Source organism: Schistocerca nitens, chromosome 9 (assembly GCF_023898315.1).
Source record: "Schistocerca nitens isolate TAMUIC-IGC-003100 chromosome 9, iqSchNite1.1, whole genome shotgun sequence".
NCBI classification, from domain to species: Eukaryota; Metazoa; Arthropoda; class Insecta; order Orthoptera; family Acrididae; genus Schistocerca; species Schistocerca nitens.
In genome coordinates, this window is record NC_064622.1 from 168,993,142 (window position 1) to 169,013,280 (window position 20,139).

The 20,139-nt window shown below is 40.2% G+C and overlaps 1 protein-coding gene across 2 annotated transcripts in view; it reads left to right on the plus strand.

Annotated features, from left to right (window-relative positions):
• LOC126203921 (odorant receptor Or2-like) overlaps nucleotides 1-20,139 on the plus strand; it is a 70,670-nt gene that overhangs the window by 14,708 nt on the left and 35,823 nt on the right. The window contains exon 3 of one of the 2 annotated variants that reach the window (XM_049938318.1): nucleotides 15,577-15,675. The exons of the other annotated variant lie outside the window; for it this stretch is intronic. Coding sequence (XP_049794275.1) covers nucleotides 15,577-15,675 — 99 coding nt within the window. The remainder of the gene's footprint in view (nucleotides 1-15,576; nucleotides 15,676-20,139) is intronic. 2 annotated transcript variants of the gene reach the window in all.

Sequence of the window (20,139 nt, forward strand, 5' to 3'; positions counted from 1 at the left end):
GCACTTCTGTCACGTTGAACGACTCTCTTCAGTCGTCGTTGGTCCCTTTCTTGCATGATATTTTCCTCGCCGCAGCGATATCGGAGATCTGATGTTTTACCGGATTCCTGATATTCATGGTACACTCGTGGAATGGTCGTATGGGAAAATACCCACTTCATCGCTGCCTCGGAGGTGCTGTGTCTCATCGCTTGTGCGCCTACTATAACACCACGATCAAACTCACTTAAATCTTGGTAATCTGCCACTGTAGCAGCAGTAACCGATCTAACAACTTCTCCAGACACTTGTCTTATATAGGCATTGCCAACCGCAGTGCCATGTTGTGCTTGTTTACATATTGAATTGATCAATTTAGGTATGCGTATTTGAATACGCATACCTAAACCAGTTTCTTTGGCGTTTCAGTGTATAAGTACTGGTATACAGATGATGTATACGTAATTTGGTCTATTCTCGATAATTTTTGGTAAATCATGACATTCTAGTACGTCTTGTATTGACGCTCTGACATGTGTTTCCAGAGCTTGTATATGAGCACCGATCCTCGCCGACACAGGCACGAGGCTATGTGAACTGCCTCCATCACGTTGAAGTGCCCCTATATCGAGCACAATCCACAGACCTGTCCCACACAGATCAGATGTCGAGTCAGATCGGACATCAACTGCATCCCAGTGCCAGCATCCGGGACATGAAGTACTAGTTCCATTATACGTAAATTACATTGGAGAGGTGAAGGAAGGAAAGGAAAGAGAGGGGATCACTGGTGTCAGCTGCATGGAGACGTTACGCGGGATCAGTAGCGACTAGTGAAAATGTGTACCGGACCACGATTCGAACCCGGGATCTCCTGCGTACTAGGCAGGAGCGTTAACGACTGTGCCATCCAGGAGACAGCGTTATTGCAACTGCGCGGACTATCGCGGCGCGTCTCACGGACCATCCACGTTCCCATCGAGCAGTTCCTTTCCATTTTCTGCAAGTTCGCTACGCTGAGATTCCCATAGAAGGTCGGACGTATTTGTGCAGCCACACTGAAGAACGTGCATCCATTGCCCAGTTATGCTTATCGGTTATATGAATGCGTGGTGTCTGTTCTTTCGGATATGTCCAAATGACACCACACATTCATACAACCCTTCCCAACCGAACCATCGTTTGCATTCAAGCCAGAGGAAGGTGCAACATCATACCAATAAGTGGGAGCATACTGCCAAGTTTTTTGCAAATTTGACTCAATTTTGTAGTCATTGAAATAACATCACGTACGCTCCTAATCCATAAAGTTTCATTTGGTTTCCTCCTCCCCTTCTGCGTGTCTCCCTTTTCTTATCAATCTGTTTTCTCCTGAACGATTTGAGATGAGTCGAGAGAATGTTTGTTTTAATGGTATATTGTGTCAATTCGTGTTTCTGTAAGATTTATAATATATACTCATATGCTTTAATGTTTCGCTATATATATTTCGGTGTAATTTCTCTTGATTTTTTGAGTATTGTATCCACTTGGACCTCACTGACTAGAAACGAATACAGAAAATGTTTACACAGAGCACTTGCCAATTCGATTTTCAGCAGTTTATTATGCCCCTTGTGTAGTTGTGAGTGCATTATGTTTGAAAATAGTGAATTTGAACATGGACAAATTTACGCCCCAGGAGTGAAACTTGGCAAGGGTTTGGTTATGATTTGGGCACCGGTATTGTGGTATTGCACGCGAACAATTGCTGTGCTGCAAGTTCGCATTACTTCCAAGGCTTATGTGTTCACTTTGGTTGGCCAAATTTAACCGATGATACAGTGATTGTTCGTCAGTTGTGATGCTTTGTTCAAAGACGACAAAGCCCCTGTTCACCCAGCTCGCATCGTCCAGGACTGGTTTCGTGAGCACGGAGATGAACTGTCGCATATCCCCTGACCATCACAATCACGAGATCACAATGCCATTGGGCGCTTGTGGTCTTCTTTGCAGAGAAGTGTGCATGATCGCTTTCCACCTGTGTCATCGTTACCCGAATTTGCCACTTTTGGGGGGAGGAATTATATAAGCTTCACTTGAAAACCGTGAAACGTCCCCTTTCAATAATAGTACACTACTGTGCTTAAACTGACACACAATATTTTTAGCGCAACGCAATCTGACTTTCAAAAAATCCCTACAAAAGAATGGCCCTGACTAACATTAAACTATACCTTTCACAAATCACTTACCTCACAAAAATCTTCGCTACTCAAGCTACTGCAATACAGCGAGCGCCACTACTGCCAGCTAAATAAAAGATTCAAACTACGGAAGGCACTAACTACTGATAGGCATAGTTAGCAAATGAAAGATTTTAATAGAGAACAAACAATGTATTTACCTTAATAGTCATAATATATATAGCAGTTCATGACAAATTACAAAACTCCGCCATCTCTCTCCCCACATCCACCACTGCTGGCGGCTCACCTCCAACTGCGCAACGCTACACGCTGTTCACAGCCAGCTGCCTAGCACTACAATGGCGAGTATTACAACAATGTAAAGCAGCCACAGACTGCACACCGCACAGCCAGTGATTTTCATACAGAGGTGGCGTTACCAATAAAAAACCTAAACAGCCTACTTACATAGCCCCCATGCTCCCCACAAAAAAATTTTACAAATTGGTTTGGGCAGTGGCCAATACAGATTTGAAAAAATTTTTCATAATTACAATAACAAAGAAATCAAATGCACACACTTATTGATACAATGTTGGTCAAAAGCTAAAATTTTCTCACAGTCCATAAAGACAGTCCTCATCATTCATCACATTGCAGTGTTTTTCTCAAAGTCTGAGCAGTAAAAGAAAATGCACACGGAAGTAGTGGATTTCCATGCAATCTTGAAGAAGTAGCGTTGTCCTTCCAACGGAAAGACAGTACTGACCTCGACATGCAGACAGGTCATGGGCCACAACAGAGCAAACCCACAGCGGAGTCAATCGAAGTTTTGAAGAATATCGTTTGGTAGGTCATCACAGAGCAGACCCACTGTAGTCCTGGTAGAGATTACGGTATTGGTGTGCCACCAGAGGCGCAGACCCACTGCAGTCCTTGCAGAAATAATGGTACTGGTGAGTCATCAAAGATGCAGACCCACTGTAGTCCTTGTAGAGATAATGGTACTGGTGGGCCACCAGAGGTGCAGACCCACTGCAGTCCTTGTAGAGATGGCCAGCAGCCATCTGTTGTGACTGTGCAGGTGCACAATCACCATTGAAGAGTCTTGCGGATAATATAGCAAGTCCATAACCACCACTTGTGCACTCACAGAGTTTTTGGAATTGTCCTTAGAACCAGCAATGCTGTTATCCAGTCCCTTGCTGAATTATTAACACATGTGCAAACACTAACAGTCCCTACTTCTCACATATTGTCCATATACTATGACCAACAGAAACATGTGCAGTGAAATGGAACTTACAAGTTACTTAATTTGATGACCTGGTGTCAATTACAATTTTATAACATAAGAATACAATTACGAAGGTACAAAATACATCATTAAAGAACATAACAATACAGATAACATTTGTAGTACAGGCTTTACAAAAGAATCAAAATAACATATACAACAGTGTTACAGGAATTATGACATAAGTAAATACATAAAAGATCAGAATAACTTTTGAAACATCAACTTTACACATGAGCATTAAAACAAAACAGAATAAATAATGTCTAAATATCTTTACAAAGAAAATAACATATTATCAGAAAAATTCTACAACATAACTCTTATTAGCTAAACACATTAAGACAGGAAAAACACAAATACACATAGTGTAATAACACAAAAATACAGGACAGGGTTTGTTTTCAGTGTGATATTTGGTGCTGCAGTCCAACCCAAAACTTCATTCCATAGATCTTTCGTCTTATTTCCACATTTGTTTCCACCAAAAAAATCCTATTCAAGCATGCTTTCTGTATATATATGTTCACATATTTCTTACCTCATTATTTATTTTCCATTATCTTATTTCATCATTTATTTCCAAGAAAATCCTACCTAAACCTGTTGTCCCTAAACCCTACTCTTTTTGGTTCATATCCTCTTTCAAAATACTGTTTTGGCCAAACCATTTTCTTATAGATTTTCAATGTATTTCTTCCAATTCATCACAACTTGTTCTCTTATATAGTCTACCCCCTCTTAAGCTAACTTAAATCTACTGAGCTCAGATGCCAAACTAAGGAACGAGGCAATGCAGCAGCAGAAAACAATTAACACAAACAGCAATGATAAAAAATACAAAAGGCAAAGCAAGCAGCATAAATTACAACTAATATAAGGCAATGAGCAGCAAACAAGAAAAATAAATCAGTAGTAAAACTAGCTTAACAGAATAATACAAAGTGAAATTTAGTAGCACTATGCATGGCAAACAGCAGCAGCAAATGCTATAATTAATACCTAAGCATGGCAAAGATCAAACAGAAAAAAATAGTACACTAAAGACAACAATGCATATAAGGGAAATGTCTATTCACATCTTAATGACTATGTAATTAAAGTGGTGCACCACAACAACTTATTGTAAAAAAAATATTACCATATACTTGAAAAGAAAATTATGTGTGCAGTTACTATTACTAGTCCCTTCTTATTGTTCTTTCCTTTCCAAGTGCTCCTTTTTTTTAAGAATGTGGATTACAAAATTATTATTTAATAGATCTGTTGACAGAAAGTGTTCACATTAGCAAATGCATTTTATTTTATAAAAACAATGCTGCAACACAGCTCGAAACTAGATATCAAATGAAATAAGCAACTATGAAAAGCGAAGCATAAAAATATCATTCAATAGTCATGTGACATTTCATAAGTTAGTAGAAATTCTCTCAATTCTCGTAGAAAGATGCTTGTCATAATCAGGTGTGCAGATGTAAAATATTTCTCGTCATTTCATTAGGCATTTCAGTAAATATCGTAAATTAAGAGCTCCACAGTGTAATCATTTGTTTTCAAGTTCGACCATGTCGTTTTTGCGATGCTTTCTACAAAGGAATGTCAGAAGCGAGGTTAATGGCCTCCTTTTTTTTTCTACCTGTGCCGCTGAAAAGGGCTCGCAATAATGGCTTTTTCTCCAGGCGTCTGGCACACCTGGCCGCTCAGCTGGGTGCCCACGACGCATTACGTGCAGGTGGTCACTGAACTTTCTTACCGAAATATTTACGACACCAGTTTCTGCTACAGTGACAGTCTCATATAAAAATATTTCACAGGTTACAAATCTGTAGAAACAAAATCCTATAAATATAACAGCGTCCAAAAAATATTCGCCAGCATTGTGATACATTCACCCATATACACACATTTCATAACTCTTAAAGTACGATTCTTGGTTTCCAACAACCTTCTTCACAAACCATAGTCCCTAACTTCTATTCATTAATCATATACATATAAACACGTAATCACATTCCTTATATAGCATCAGCTTATTGATCATAAACATACCTCAATAGCATAATACACATCGTCATCGTAATAATAACATCATAACACCTCAGTCAAATCTTGAAAACGTCGTAGCTTTCTGCAATAATTAAGAAACCAAAAAAAATTCTCTGCTCATTTCAATAGTGTCATCTACCTCAAACGTACTTTAAAAATCATGATCCCATACCAAATACATCATTCAAAGCTCTCATAGTATCACAATGGTTCTGAAAAAATATGAACAGTTCACAAAGTACAAACAACATACAATTTCGTAAGTGTGAAGTTATCCAACGGTGTAATTATGTAAACGTCTGTCACAGATGTAGTAAAATAAATGTTTATCTCTGTCAAATAATCAGATAGCTGTGTAATTCTGTGTTATAGAAATATGGTACCGATGTGTAAAGTTGTATAAGCAAATACCATATTAGCTAGGGCTCCTTGTGCTTGCCAAACACATGGTACACAAAGTAGGTGTGTACCCCCCTGAGGATTAATGTAATTATACCCTCAGGTGTTACAGATTACAGCAATGGAATGAAATGTATCACCGAAAACTTTCTTTGTAATTCAAAAATCTTTAAAAATAAATGTTTTAAGTATAAGATTAATCACTCAAATACGTGTACTGTAGCGCTAAACTGTGCGTCATGTTGTAAGATAATCTCTGTGGTATTCTCGTAGTTATCGTCCTCCGAAAGCTAAGTTCTGCAGAAGTCGATGTGCTTACCTCATGATAAACAAAAGTGAAATGCTTCGTGTATATATATCTTTAGTTATTACGCTTATTGCCGTGAAGAAGAAACTACTGTGCTATAGCGTATTGTTGTGCTACGGAAAAGACTGTCTCATTGTAGCTATACCACAAAAGTTACTACTAAAACGTATTTTATTTTCCAGAAGAATTCAAAAAAATTGTGCAGATATAAAGCAGATACAGCACAGAAGCAACAATGTAAATTGTGTCACACATTAGTAGCGTCGTGATATAATTGTGTAGCTGTCAAAGAAACCAAGTGCTAAGTCATCTTTAATCCCACAGAAAGTACTTCAAATAAAGAATGTCTTTTCAAGTAAACCAAAATGTTACATGAAAATCTCATTTACAGTACTGGTAAATGTTCTAAGTATGTGAGCCTTATAGTCGTTACGTAATCGAGCAACAAACAAGCAAGAATGCACACACACAATAACACTGTGTCGTCTGTTCACAATAACAATGCATTCGTAATTTCTGTTTAAATAAGTTCTCTTGGTTCTTGATTGGATATTTAACTTCAAACATTGTTGTATGTTAACAGATTCTAAGTCTGACAAAGCATACTAGAAATGTGAAGTGAAAAGTTTTATGGCAAAGACAAAGTTAAAAAGCAGATTATCTCCCAATAAGCGGTTTTAAATGCGAAGTGTAGTGCAATCCTTTACTCTTCCTAGTACACAGAGTTTCAACTTTAACACAATTATCATGTGGTATATGTCGGTAAAGAATACTGGAATTTTTCTCAAGGTTAGCGTGTATGCTATTTTTCCCTGAGCCAGCCGGCGCAAGCGGCTGCCTGCGGTGCGAGTCATTGTCTGTCTCTTTGTTGGCGTGCGTCGTTATTGGGATTAGGAGACCTAACTTCTACAAATTCGCCTTGCCGAGAGGGCCCAGCTCTGTTAAAATCCCGCCAGTTCTGATGAAATTCAGGTCTGTCGTTATATCGGTAGTTTACATAGTTTCTTTTCTGTCTGTCATGTGGTGGAGAATTTCTCCCGGAATCGTAACTGCGCGGTGGACCGTTGCGTCTGAAGTTATTCTGTCTCCCTTGATAATAATTGTTTTGGTACCCATATTGTCTGTTTCTAAGGTAATCTCTGTCATATTCATTACTACGGAAATGCGAGCTTTCTCTGTAACTGTTATTACTCTGCCAGTGGTTGTCATATGGCTGGTGTCTGTTTTGGTCACGATTTACGTTGTAAGAATAGCCTTGTCGCGTCCACTTATTATTTCTTTCATCGCGGAATTGCGACGGATGTGACCTGTAATTGTTGTATTCCTGTTTTCGCATCCGGCGACTGTCTGTGTCAATTTCTAATTCTTGTAGGAGTCCCTGAAAAGCTTCAATGTCGTCTCTGCAACGTCCTGCTAAAATAATATTTCTTAAATGTTCAGGCAATTTCATTAAGCAAATGCGGATGAATTCTGAAGAGCTGTATGGGTTTGAAAGATATTGATTCTTATGCAACATGTCTTCAAAATATTTGACAAGACTGGAAAATTCAGATTGTTCAAAGTGTTTCATCATCATGATGCTATGTTTTACTCGATCTTGTGTAGCTTGAGACCAATATGCTGTGAGGAAGGCATGATAAAAATCTCCTTCACTGTGACAATCGTGAATGACCGATCGCATTCTTACAGCTGGTTCATTCTCCAAGTAGCCACACATAAATTCTAACCTGTGCTCCAATGACCAGTTGGGGGGAAAACAATGAGAGAGTTGATGGAGCCACGCTTGTGGATGAATGTCGTTGGCAGAATTCTTAAACGTTTTGAATTTACGTGTAGTAATGAACAGCTTATAGTCAAAATGATCGTGTCGGCGAGTAGCATATCGTTCATTGTTACGTCGTGTCGGCGGTTCCATCTCAAAATTCGGTGTGCCTTGCCAATTTCTTTCATGATTTCCGAATCGTCCTGTGTTATTATTTTGTGGTTGTTCCGTATTTCTATGTCCCTCTTCCCGTATTGGGGCGCGAGTGTCCTCTGAAATACGTAATTCTTGTATTACCTGTGTCAGCTGATCTTGTACTTCGCGGATTTCTCTTTGGTGTTGCGTATTAATTTGATTCAGATTTTGTTTCAGTTTCCTAATTTGTTCGCTCTCTTCTGTGTCATTAAAGACTACCGGTTTTGTGTCATTCAGATTATCATCTACCTTCGTAGATAAGTTAGTGAACTGATCCGAAAGTTCGGTTACTTTCTCTGATAGTGAACACATTTCCTCAGTGTGTTTTTCTGAACCAAGTTTCAGAGTATCTACTGTGTCCTTTAAGTTTTCCTGAGTTTTTGCAAGTTGCGTAACCGAATCGGTAGATGCAACTGAGTCAATTTTAGCCGACAAGGTCTCATGATTTTCATGAACAATGGTTTGCAGTTCTTTTATGGCTGCTTCGTGATTCTGTAATGCATTTTCATGCCGCGAAAAAATAGGTTGAAAATGCTCACAAATTTGTGTTTTTACGTCATTACAGACTTTTTGACATTTCGATTCAATGTTATGTAACTCAGTAGTTAAATCTTCACGTGTTTGTTCAAGAGTTTGTTCCAATGAGTCTAACTTTTGAAGCGTTTGCTGTGTTTGTCTCTGATTTTGTTCCATTGTGTCTAACTGTTGCTGTGTTTGTCTCTGATTTTGTTCCATTGTGTCTAACTTTTTGAGATTTTGTTCCACTGTGTCTAACTGTTGCTGTGTTTGTCTCTGGTGTTGTTCCATTGTGTCTAACTTTTCAAGCTTTTGTCCCATTTGTTGCATTAATTGTAATAACAATGCACTGGTGTCTGAAACATGTTCCTCAGTGCTTTTCGGCAGTGAATTTGCACCGGCAACATTCACATTTTGACAAGCAGAAAATGTGTCTTGACTTATTTGAGAAAACGGTGAGGATCCAAAACCTGAATCTACAGTATTTGCGAAATTGTGTCCTGTCATTTCGGATTCCTGAGGCGAGCTGTTGCCGAGCGATCGATCGATAATGCTTCCCTGTTCACCAATTGTTTCACTGCCTACGCCATTGTTTGCAGCCCGCTCCATTTCCCTATGCACAATTACCAAATTACTACTTTGAATATTAGTTAATTCATTACACGGTGGCGCTAACACACTGCTTTCGTCTTCGCTGTCATTTCTCAATTTACTTTGGAGCCTAGTGTTACGTTTTTCACACGCCATTATTGTCACAATATTTCACACGACGACACAGAAAAACACAATTTTAAGAGCAAAAATAGGGGAACACATTAACATAGCACTGAAAATAATATCTAGTTAATTGCAGCTGCGAAATACTTGGTGCAAATCTACATGCGTGCCACACCTGTTTTACTGTACAACAATGAAAGACTGCAACTACAAAGGAGATTCTCTCTACAATTACGCGCTAGCAATAAACAAAATCTACACTAATTACACAAACTACAAGAAAAAAATCAGAAGATTCCAGTGAGGTATCCTCGGCTAAGGGTCGACATATGAAACGTCCCCTTTGAAGAATTATACACGACAGTGCTTGATCTGACACACAATATTTTTAGCGCAACGCAATCTGACTTTCAAAAAATCCCTACAAAAGAATGGCCCTGACTAACATTAAACTATACCTTTCACAAATCACTTACCTCACAAAAATCTTCGCTACTCAAGCTACTGCAATACAGCGAGCGCCACTACTGCCAGCTAAATAAAAGATTCAAACTACGGAAGGCACTAACTACTGATAGGCATAGTTAGCAAATGAAAGATTTTAATAGAGAACAAACAATGTATTTACCTTAATAGTCATAATATATATAGCAGTTCATGACAAATTACAAAACTCCGCCATCTCTCTCCCCACATCCACCACTGCTGGCGGCTCACCTCCAACTGCGCAACGCTACGCGCTGTTCACAGCCAGCTGCCTAGCACTACAATGGCGAGTATTACAACAATGCAAAGCAGCCACAGACTGCACACCGCACAGCCAGTGATTTTCATACAGAGGTGGCGTTACCAATAAAAAAACCTAAACAGCCTACTTACAACCGTTCAGGATCTTTGTTGATCCATACCGAGACGACTTGAAACTGTTTTGAACCCAATGAATTTCCTACACCGCTTTAGGCAGTAATGTGTCGTGTTTTTGGTGTTTCCATATTTTTGTCCAACACCTATAGTTCCAGCACTCTTAATACTTGACATTGGAGTAGTGAGATGTGAAACAGTGTCTCGAGGGTCAAAGCGATGTTGTTGGCCAGTATTTAGACTGATCTTATAGTACTGCGGAGCACATAATTTATCCGGGTCCGTCAATAATCGTTACCGATTAAGTCCGAGGAGCCGTATAACACGTAATTCACCTTACAAACTGCACACATCATAGACTGTGTGGGTAGCTACTAAAAGCAGCCGTGACAGGGATTTCATCCGACACCATGGAACTCTCAAGAACGGTCGAAAGGAGTGTTTCAAAGGCCACCACAGGTAAGTACCATCCGCGCACCAGGGAAGTTGCACACGCTAATAGGCATGTCAGCAGAAGCCGACGCTACAGTGTCAACTGCTAAATTGGCCTCCCAGTCAAAAATAAACTCCGTACGATCGTACTTCCGTTATTTCGTACCTGAGCTCGTTGCTTGGTGGACAGCGCCAATGGCTCTAGATCGCGGTGTTCAAGGATCGATTCCCGATCGGGCCGACCATTTTGTTTGCTTCGGGCTGAGTGCTTGTGTTGTCCTCATCATTTCATCTCATATTTATCGAAGCGCAAGTCGTCGAAATGCCGAAAATAGAAAGACTTGGGCCATATTTTTAGTTATTTTGTATTGGTATGGTACTCAACCATATTTTGCCCGCCCGATTAGCCGTGTGGTCTAACGCATGGCTTTCCGCATTGGGAAGGAGCGCCTGGTCCCCTGCACGAATCCGCCCGGCGGACTTGTGTCGAGGTCCGGTGAGCCAGCCAGTCTGTGGATGATTTTTAGGCGGTTTTACATTTGTCTCGGCGAATACAGGCTGGTTCCCCTTATTCTGCCTCAGCGAACAAGTTCTCCACGTACGCGCACACCACCATTACTCTATCACGCAAACGTAAGGGTTACACTCGTCTGGTGTGAGACGTTCCCTGGAGAAGAATGGGGGGGGGGGGGGGGGTGTCCACCGGGGGCCGAACCGCACAAGAGTGGTTCGGTGTGGGGTGGAGGAGGGGTGAAGTGGACTGCGGTAGTTGTCGTGGGGTTGTGGAACACTGCGGCTGCGGCGGGGACGGAGCCTCTCCGTCGTTCTTGGCCCCCGGTTAACATACAATACAATACAATACAGTCACTTTTTGGAAGTCGAGAAACACTGCATCTATGTGGCTGCCACTCTCCATGGCTTTCAGGATGTCATGTGAGAAAAGCGCGAGTTGGGTTCGCATGACCGACATTTTCGGTCCTCGTTGACGAGGAGGTAGTCGTTCTGTTCGGGATACATCATTACGTTTCTGCAGTCGCGGCTCGTGTAAAATTTTATAACTGTACTACAATATGGTGCCCTATAGCTTTCTGACTTACAAGGGTAGTAATCGTAACTAAATTGAATACATTAATTTTATGTATACAAACTGAACTGGTCAAATAGATTTCAATTTCGTAGTTAATCCTTTAATAAAGCGAAAATAAAATAAAGAAAAAAAAAATTAGCTGCAGCGGGAATCAAACAACCCAAGTCGCACTTAACCAGTAGGCTACGGAACTGATAGATGTGCCGCTACTGGAAAATCCTTCATGTTTTACGCTTGAGATCTCAAGCGTTATTGGCGTGTTTATGCGTCCTATTTCGCCGGCCCTCTCACTGCTAGAATATTTATCATAAAACATACGCGTCTCTTTGCGTGCTGTCACTTGCATAAACACCTCGTTTCGATGTACTGAGCTGTTTATGAATCATGACGACTGTTATGACCACGTGATTCTAGATTCGTAGGGGCAGAAATGGGCGCATCGCTCCCGATCGTGCGATAGATAGAAAGACCAATACCTAGAGAGCGAAACCAGACAGCGTTTTTCTCTCAGCTTTAAATAAAATTTCGATATCTATTCTACATTTCGTTTCATACACAGCAATGTTTGCGCTGAAATCGACTACACGCAAAGTTTATAAGATGCACTTTTAATTCTGCAAACTCTTTTACAATTTCGTGTTGTGCTTTGTACAACTTGATCTAGCGCATTAACACTATGACGAATGACGAAACGAAATTCAGTCCTTTATCGAGTGAAGATATTGCGAGGGGTTTTCAATAAGCAATGCAACACATTTTTTTCTCGGGCAGTTTCGATCGAAAACACGAGAAATTTGTTGTGGGACATCGGGGAATATTCCTGCTTCAGCCTCTATAGTTTCATGAAGTTCCGACAGATGGCAGCGCGATACATAGCCATCAATATGTCGCCTGTAACGGAGGTACGTTCCAACCACGGAGCCATGACTGTCTTTTGGCGGTGAACAGAGCATCTCAGACATTAGTAGGGGCTTGCAGAATGTCTGTTGAGACCTAGCAGTGAACAAAAGCACGGCGAGTCGTTGGGTGAGATGGCAGTCATCATCGCAACAAGTTCACGCAAACCTGTCCCAGCTACCGCGCGTCGGTCGGCCGTACTTAGCGGTGACTCCTGCAATGTGTTCGTCGCCAAAAAAATGTATACGAACTTCTTCTTTTCAGTGACACTGCAAGGCCTCACAGAAGTCTGTGCACCCTAGAGAAGCGCACAGAACTTCACTGGACCCTCATCTTCCCTACAGCCCGGATCTCGCACCTTCCAATTTCCATCGGTGTGGCCCAATGAAGGATGCACTCCGTGGGAAGCAGTACATGGATGATGGGGTGGTTATTGAAGCAGCAATATGTTGGCTCCGACGTCAACCTTTAGAGTGGTGTTGTGTGGGAATACAGGCCCTCCGAGTAAGGAGGCTTGAGGCCGTCGCACTGAGCGGAGATTATGTTGAAAAACAGGGTTTTGTAGCCCAAAGACTGGGGAATAATATGGTGTATTGGAATCCTGAATAAAACCAATCTACTTTCAGGAACAAGATTCGTTGCATTACTTATTGAACGCCCCATGTAGACTGCAAGATATGAAAAAATCAAAATTTTTCAATAAACAATTTTCTTAAAATCGGATATTTGATAGTGGCCAGCACAAGTACTAGGTGAGTAGTACAGCGACAAGAAAACTGTTCTCATCAGCACGGACTGTAGAGACCACATCTGGAAAAAAAGGAAAAAAAAGACTGCATCAAATTTTATGATTAATAGTTTAATGGTTTAATGTTGATACGAATAAAATAAAATAAGAAAGCAAGTTGGTAGCTGCGGGATACAAACCACTCAGCCATAGCGCCATTATAACAAGAGCTACTCGAAGATCCCTCTTACTCAATGTTTGCACAATATTAATGACCTGTGCTGTGAGCAACGTGGCAACATCAGCGCCGTTAGGGATGACATTACATCAGAGAGCGTGCAATCGAAAACAGACAGTAGCGTCGCATCTCTGAGATGATCGTAGTGTGGCTAACTGTAATTTTAGCACTTGACACTGGTTTGTAGTTGTTGCGGAGAGAGCGCTGTAAAAGGTGTTTTCGTCTATTTTATTTGCATGCCAGTATAATTAGAAGATAAATGGCATAATTTTAGTGCGATTCTCTGCTCGCATTCGAGGAAAAATGGCGTAATTTTTGTGAATTTCCAGCTTGCATTCTAAATTGCATAAATTTTGTGCTGTATTTATAGTGTGCATAGCATATTAGTACATGATCATCGGCCGCCACTCCGTGTGAGTTCAGAATATGGTATAAGGTTCTGCGAGAGGTGGATATCAGAGATGTTACACAATAGTTTCGGACGCCTCTTTTGCCTTCCTCCTAATAGGCGGATATGAGCTGTGCTTTCTTGTAATAACTAAGCGCAGCTTACTATTTCTTTACCGTTCTTCACTGATATTTCTGGTTACAAATAGAAGGAGGCTGCTAGGCACATTATCTGTTTACAAGCTTCATTACTTGTTGCCTGTTTACTGTTCTCCACATTCCTCGAGTTTCGATTGTTGTGGCCATTCATTCCTTTAGTTACAATGCACAAACGATAGTACAGAAGGCTTCTAATATAAGGATAGCAGAGGTGGTTCTCAAAAATACCGTACAATATCTTGACACGCCGGCCGCGGTGGTCTCGCGGTTCTAGGCGCGCAGTCCGGAACCGAGCGACTGCTACGGTCGCAGGTTCGAATCCTGCCTCGGGCATGGATGTGTGTGATGTCCTTAGGTTAGTTAGGTTTAAGTAGTTCTAAGTTCTAGGGGACTGATGACCACAGCAGTTGAGTCCCATAGTGCTCAGAGCCATTTGAACCATTTGAATATCTCGACATACATCTATAATAGAATTTTAGAATGTATTCTGAATGTTCTGTTTCAGATATCTAATCTCTATTGGCATCTGTAGTTTCTCTTCTACATTGCTCTACGAATTTCTGTTCTTGGATGTGGCAGTAGATATCCCACTAACACGTTTCATCCCTTGAAATTGGTCTTTCTGTTCTTTGATGCGTTAGCAGACATTCCACTAACTTATTTCTGCTTTTGATATACGTCTTTCGCAGCCTTCTTCCCTCTATTATTGTTTCTAGTACCTCTTCGTCCTTAACTTTTCTCGGGTAAAATCAAACGCTGCCGGTTTCCTCCTCTCGGGTGTCCTCACACTATGCTATTCACTTCCGTGTAATGTCACGCTCTAAATTCACAATTTCAGAAGCTTCTACCTCATTGGTTTGGCTGCAGATCTTTGTGGAAAACAGTTTCTTTGCCTGCCTCAGTTTTTTTGAGATCTTCGTTACTTCGAATAATTTCAACTTACCACGTGCTCTTAGGTTGTGAGCAATCAGAACATGGGGATGCTCTGCAATCCATTTTTACAATTTTTAATTTTTTAACTAATATTGAACCTTATTGTATCCCAGTTTATATCTTTCAATGCCTCCCACTATATTCCAATCCTAATTTCTTCTTTTGATGTTGTAGAAGAGTGTCCACCACAAGCTATTGATTCCTATTGCTTAACTTCAAACGTTTTGTCAGTTATTTCCCCCATCAAATATACAATAAAAATTCAGCCTTTCTTTCTCATCCATATCACTCTGCTCCAGGTAAAAGTGTAATTTTTAATCACAACGACGGCGTACGCAGAAGATAGGAAAGTACTCAGTTTCTCTTTGCAAAAGACTTCATCGGAGCACACATAAATTGTCTGCAAATCTTAGTATTCATCATTTTTCCTAACTAATCATTACCTTTGTCTTTCTTGTGCTTATTTCAGACAGAAACGGCGTACCTCCCTACTTATGCAGCATATCTTGCTACAATGTTCTACCAGCTGTTCATCTACTGTTGGTATGGAGGCGAAGTTTATTTGGAGGTAAATAATAATAATTATTATTATTATTATTATTATAAGAGGTATACTAACACACTGATTTCATATTACAGACTATTTATGTATTAGATACTACAGACACGATGTTTATCGAACTGGAAACACTATAAACTACCAAATCGAAGACTAACCTTTGATGTATGGATGATTCAGCCAGCATTCTTTCATTGTTCGAATTTGCGACTAATAAAAATTTAATAACGTCAGTGGTGTTTGCTGCGACTGTTTCCATTCCTTCTCCTTCGGGTAGCGAGGGAATAATACAATACCTGAAGAAGCAAATTTTGTGACGTCAAGAAGTATAAAGTGACGACTATTAAAAAGATGCACCAGAATAGTTGCTTATATAAATTAATCTTTATTAAAAGACTGTTTCCCCAATTATCGCCATTGTCAAATACCTGCTTATATGATTCTGGTGAGTCTGTATGTAAAGATCAGTGTCATTTGCATTAAAGTGACTTGTACTCATGTCCACAATGATATGACATCCAAAAACGCCATTAGTGAACGGTCTTATCACTGTCAATGTTTTGATTAGACAGTCACTGACGTAAATATATTGAAAATAATACTTTAATTAAAGTTTGACAGTTCTACACTTACGACGTCGTATGTTTATAATTTTATACATATGAACAGCTTTCTTATTTTCCTAACTACAATTTTTTCACGAGTGTCTTTCATTGTTACTTATGCTATTTCCGAGTCATCCTTTTCGGTGTTCAAAGATTTCAATAGAGTATTTGACGTGGTATTTGTGTCTAAATTCTGTATGCTCGTTTCATATTTCTTGAGGCATTTTCTCGTGTGTGTATAGATTACTAATTTTTCAAGACCTTTTGGTATTATATGCAGGATCGGAGTGTATTTTCGATTATATCAGCAATGTGGTTTTCATTTTTCAAATGCAGAAAAAAGCTCAACTGATTAGCCTTGCTGTTTCTAATGTGTTCTTTATATCTGACGTTAAAATTTCTTCCTGTCTGGTCAGTTTTAAAGTTAGTACAGTACTACATGGGATTTTATTCATGCCTGGGTTTCATGTTCGGGTGGTCTATTGGCGCTGGAACATAATTTTATTGAAAGGTTGTTACTAGTGCGAAAGGCTAGCTGAATATAAGTGCCTTGAAAAAACCTGTATTAACTCTGTTGGAGATCTAACAGGCTAGACTGTTGGTATGTTTCTTATTTTTTGAGGTGATATTTCTCAAGTTAGTATCTCGAAATGTACTGTGTTCTGCTTTAGTGTTTTAAATTTGTGGTATAATTGTGTGGGTGTCATCTACATCCATAAAATAGTATAAAAACTCGTTAACAGGAGGCTAATTTGAGTTAAAGAATTTCTCTTCCAGAGAATTTATGGAAATGTCGGCTAATGTGACTGCTACATTATTACTCATGGTTTCTCCATACGCTTGGGTATAAACTTTGCCGTTAAATTCAAAATGATTTTGTGGTAGTGCTATTTCCAAAAGATTCATAATCTGAAGTGTTCAAGTCATTGATACTTTCCTATATCGTAAGAGGCTATATTTTATGATTTGGATAGTTTCCTGTACCGGAACAGTGACGTATACATTTGTGGTATCAAATGAAATAAATTCATCTTTTATATCACGTATTATGCGAAATTTTGATTCTGTACTTTTTGTTGCTTCCCCCATGAACCATGGACCTTGCCGTTGGTGGGGAGGCTTGCGCGCCTCAGCGATACAGATGGCCGTACCGTAGGTGCTACCACAACGGAGGGGTATCTGTTGAGAGGCCAGACAAACATGTGGTTCCTGAAGAGGGGCAGCAGCCTTTTCAGTAGTTGCAGGGGCAACAGTCTGGATGATTGACTGATCTGGCCCTGTAACATTAACCAAAACGGCCTTGCTGTGCTGGTACTGCGAACGGCTGAAAGCAAGGGGAAACTACAGCCGTAATTTTTCCCGAGGACATGCAGCTTTACTGTATGATTAAATGATGATGGCGTCCTCTTGGGTAAAATATTCCGGAGGTAAAATAGTCCCCCATTCGGATCTCCGGGCGGGGACTACTCATGAGGACGTCGTTATCAGGAGAAAGAAAACTGGCATTCTACGGATCGGAGCGTGGAATATCAGATCCCTTAATCGGGCAGGTAGGTTAGAAAATTTAAAAAGGGAAATGGATAGGTTAAAGTTATATATAGTGGGAATTAGTGAAGTTCGGTGGCAGGAGGAACAAGACTTTTGGTCAGGTGATTACAGGGTTATAAATACAAAATCAAATAGGGGTAATGCAGGAGTAGGTTTAATAATGAATAAAAAATAGGAGTGCGGGTTAGCTACTACAAACAGCATAGTGAACGCATTATTGTGGCTAAGATAGACACAAAGCCCATGCCTACTACAGTAGTACAAGTTTATATGCCAACTAGCTCTACAGATGATGAAGAAATTGATGAAATGTATGACGAGATAAAAGAAATTATTCAGGTAGTGAAGGGAGACGAAAATTTAATAGTCATGGGTGACTGGAATTCGCCAGTAGGAAAAGGGAGAGAAGGAAACATAGTAGGTGAATATGGATTGGGGGGAAGAAATGAAAGAGGAAGCCGCCTTGTAGAATTTTGCACAGAGCATAACTTAATCATAGCTAACACTTGGTTCAAGAATCATAAAAGAAGGTTGTATACCTGGAAGAATCCTGGAGATACTAATAGGTATCAGATAGATTATATAATGGTAAGACAGAGATTTAGGAACCAGGTTTTAAATTGTAAGACATTTCCAGGGGCAGATGTGGATTCTGACCACAATCTATTGGTTATGAACTGCAGATTGAAACTGAAGAAACTGCAAAAAGGTGGGAATTTAAGGAGATGGGACCTGGATAAACTGAAAGAACCAGAGGTTGTACAGAGTTTCAGGGAGAGCATAAGGGAACAATTGACAGGAATGGGGGAAAGAAGAATGGGTAGCTCTGAGGGATGAAGTAGTGAAGGCAGCAGAGGATCAAGTGGGTAAAAAGACGAGGGCTAATAGAAATCCTTGGGTAACAGAAGAAATATTGAATTTAATTGATGAAAGGAGAAAATATAAAAATGCAGTAAATGAAGCAGGCAAAAGGGAACACAAACGTCTCAAAAATGAGATCGACAGAAAGTGCAAAATGGCTAAGCAGGGATGGCTAGAGGACAAATGTAAGGATGTAGAGGCTTGTCTCACTAGGGGTAAGATAGATACTGCCTACAGGAAAATTAAAGAGACCTTTGGAGAGAAGAGAACCACTTGTATGAATATCAAGAGCTCAGATGGCAACCCAGTTCTAAGCAAAGAAGGGAAGGCAGAAAGGTGGAAGGAGTATATAGAGGGTTTATACAAGGGCGATATACTTGAGGACAATATTATGGAAATGGAAGAGGATGTAGATGAAGATGAAATGGGAGATACGATACTGCGGGAAGAGTTTGACAGAGCACTGAAAGACCTGAGTGGAAACAAGGCCCCGGGAGTAGACAACATTCCATTAGAACTACTGATGGCCTTGGGAGAGCCAGTCATGACAAAACTCCACCATCTGGTGAGCAAGATGTATGAGACAGGCGAAATACCCACAGACTTCAAGAAGAATATAATAATTCCAATACCAAAGAAAGCAGGTGTTGACAGATGTGAAAATTACCGTACTATCAGTTTAATAAGTCACAGCTGCAAAATACTAACGCGAATTCTTTACAGACGAATGGAAAAACTGGTAGAAGCGGACCTCGGGGAAGATCAGTTTGGATTCCGTAGAAATGTTAGAACACGTGAGGCAATACTAACCTTACGACTTATCTTAGAAGAAAGATTAAGAAAAGGCAAACCTACGTTTCTAGCATTTGTAGACTTAGAGAAAGCTTTTGACAACGTTAACTGGAATACTCTCTTTCAAATTCTGAAGGTGGCAGGGGTAAAATACAGGGAGCGAAAGGCTATTTACAATTTGTACAGAAACCAGATGGCAGTTATAAGAGTCGAGGGACATGAAAGGGAAGCAGTGGTTGGGAAAGGAGTGAGACAGGGTTGTAGCCTCTCCGCTATTTACAATTTGTACAGAAACCAGATGGCAGTTATAAGAGTCGAGGGACATGAAAGGGAAGCAGTGGTTGGGAAAGGAGTGAGACAGGGTTGTAGCCTCTCCCCGATGTTATTCAATCTGTATATTGAGCAAGCAGTAAAGGAAACAAAAGAAAAATTCGGAGTAGGTATTAAAATTCATGGAGAAGAAGTAAAAACTTTGAGGTTCGCCGATGACATTGTAATTCTGTCAGAGACAGCAAAGGACTTGGAAGAGCAGTTGAACGGAATGGACAGTGTCTTGAAAGGAGGATATAAGATGAACATCAACAAAAGCAAAACGAGGATAATGGAATGTAGTCTAATTAAATCGGGTGACGCTGAGGGGATTAGATTAGGAAGTGAGACACTTAAA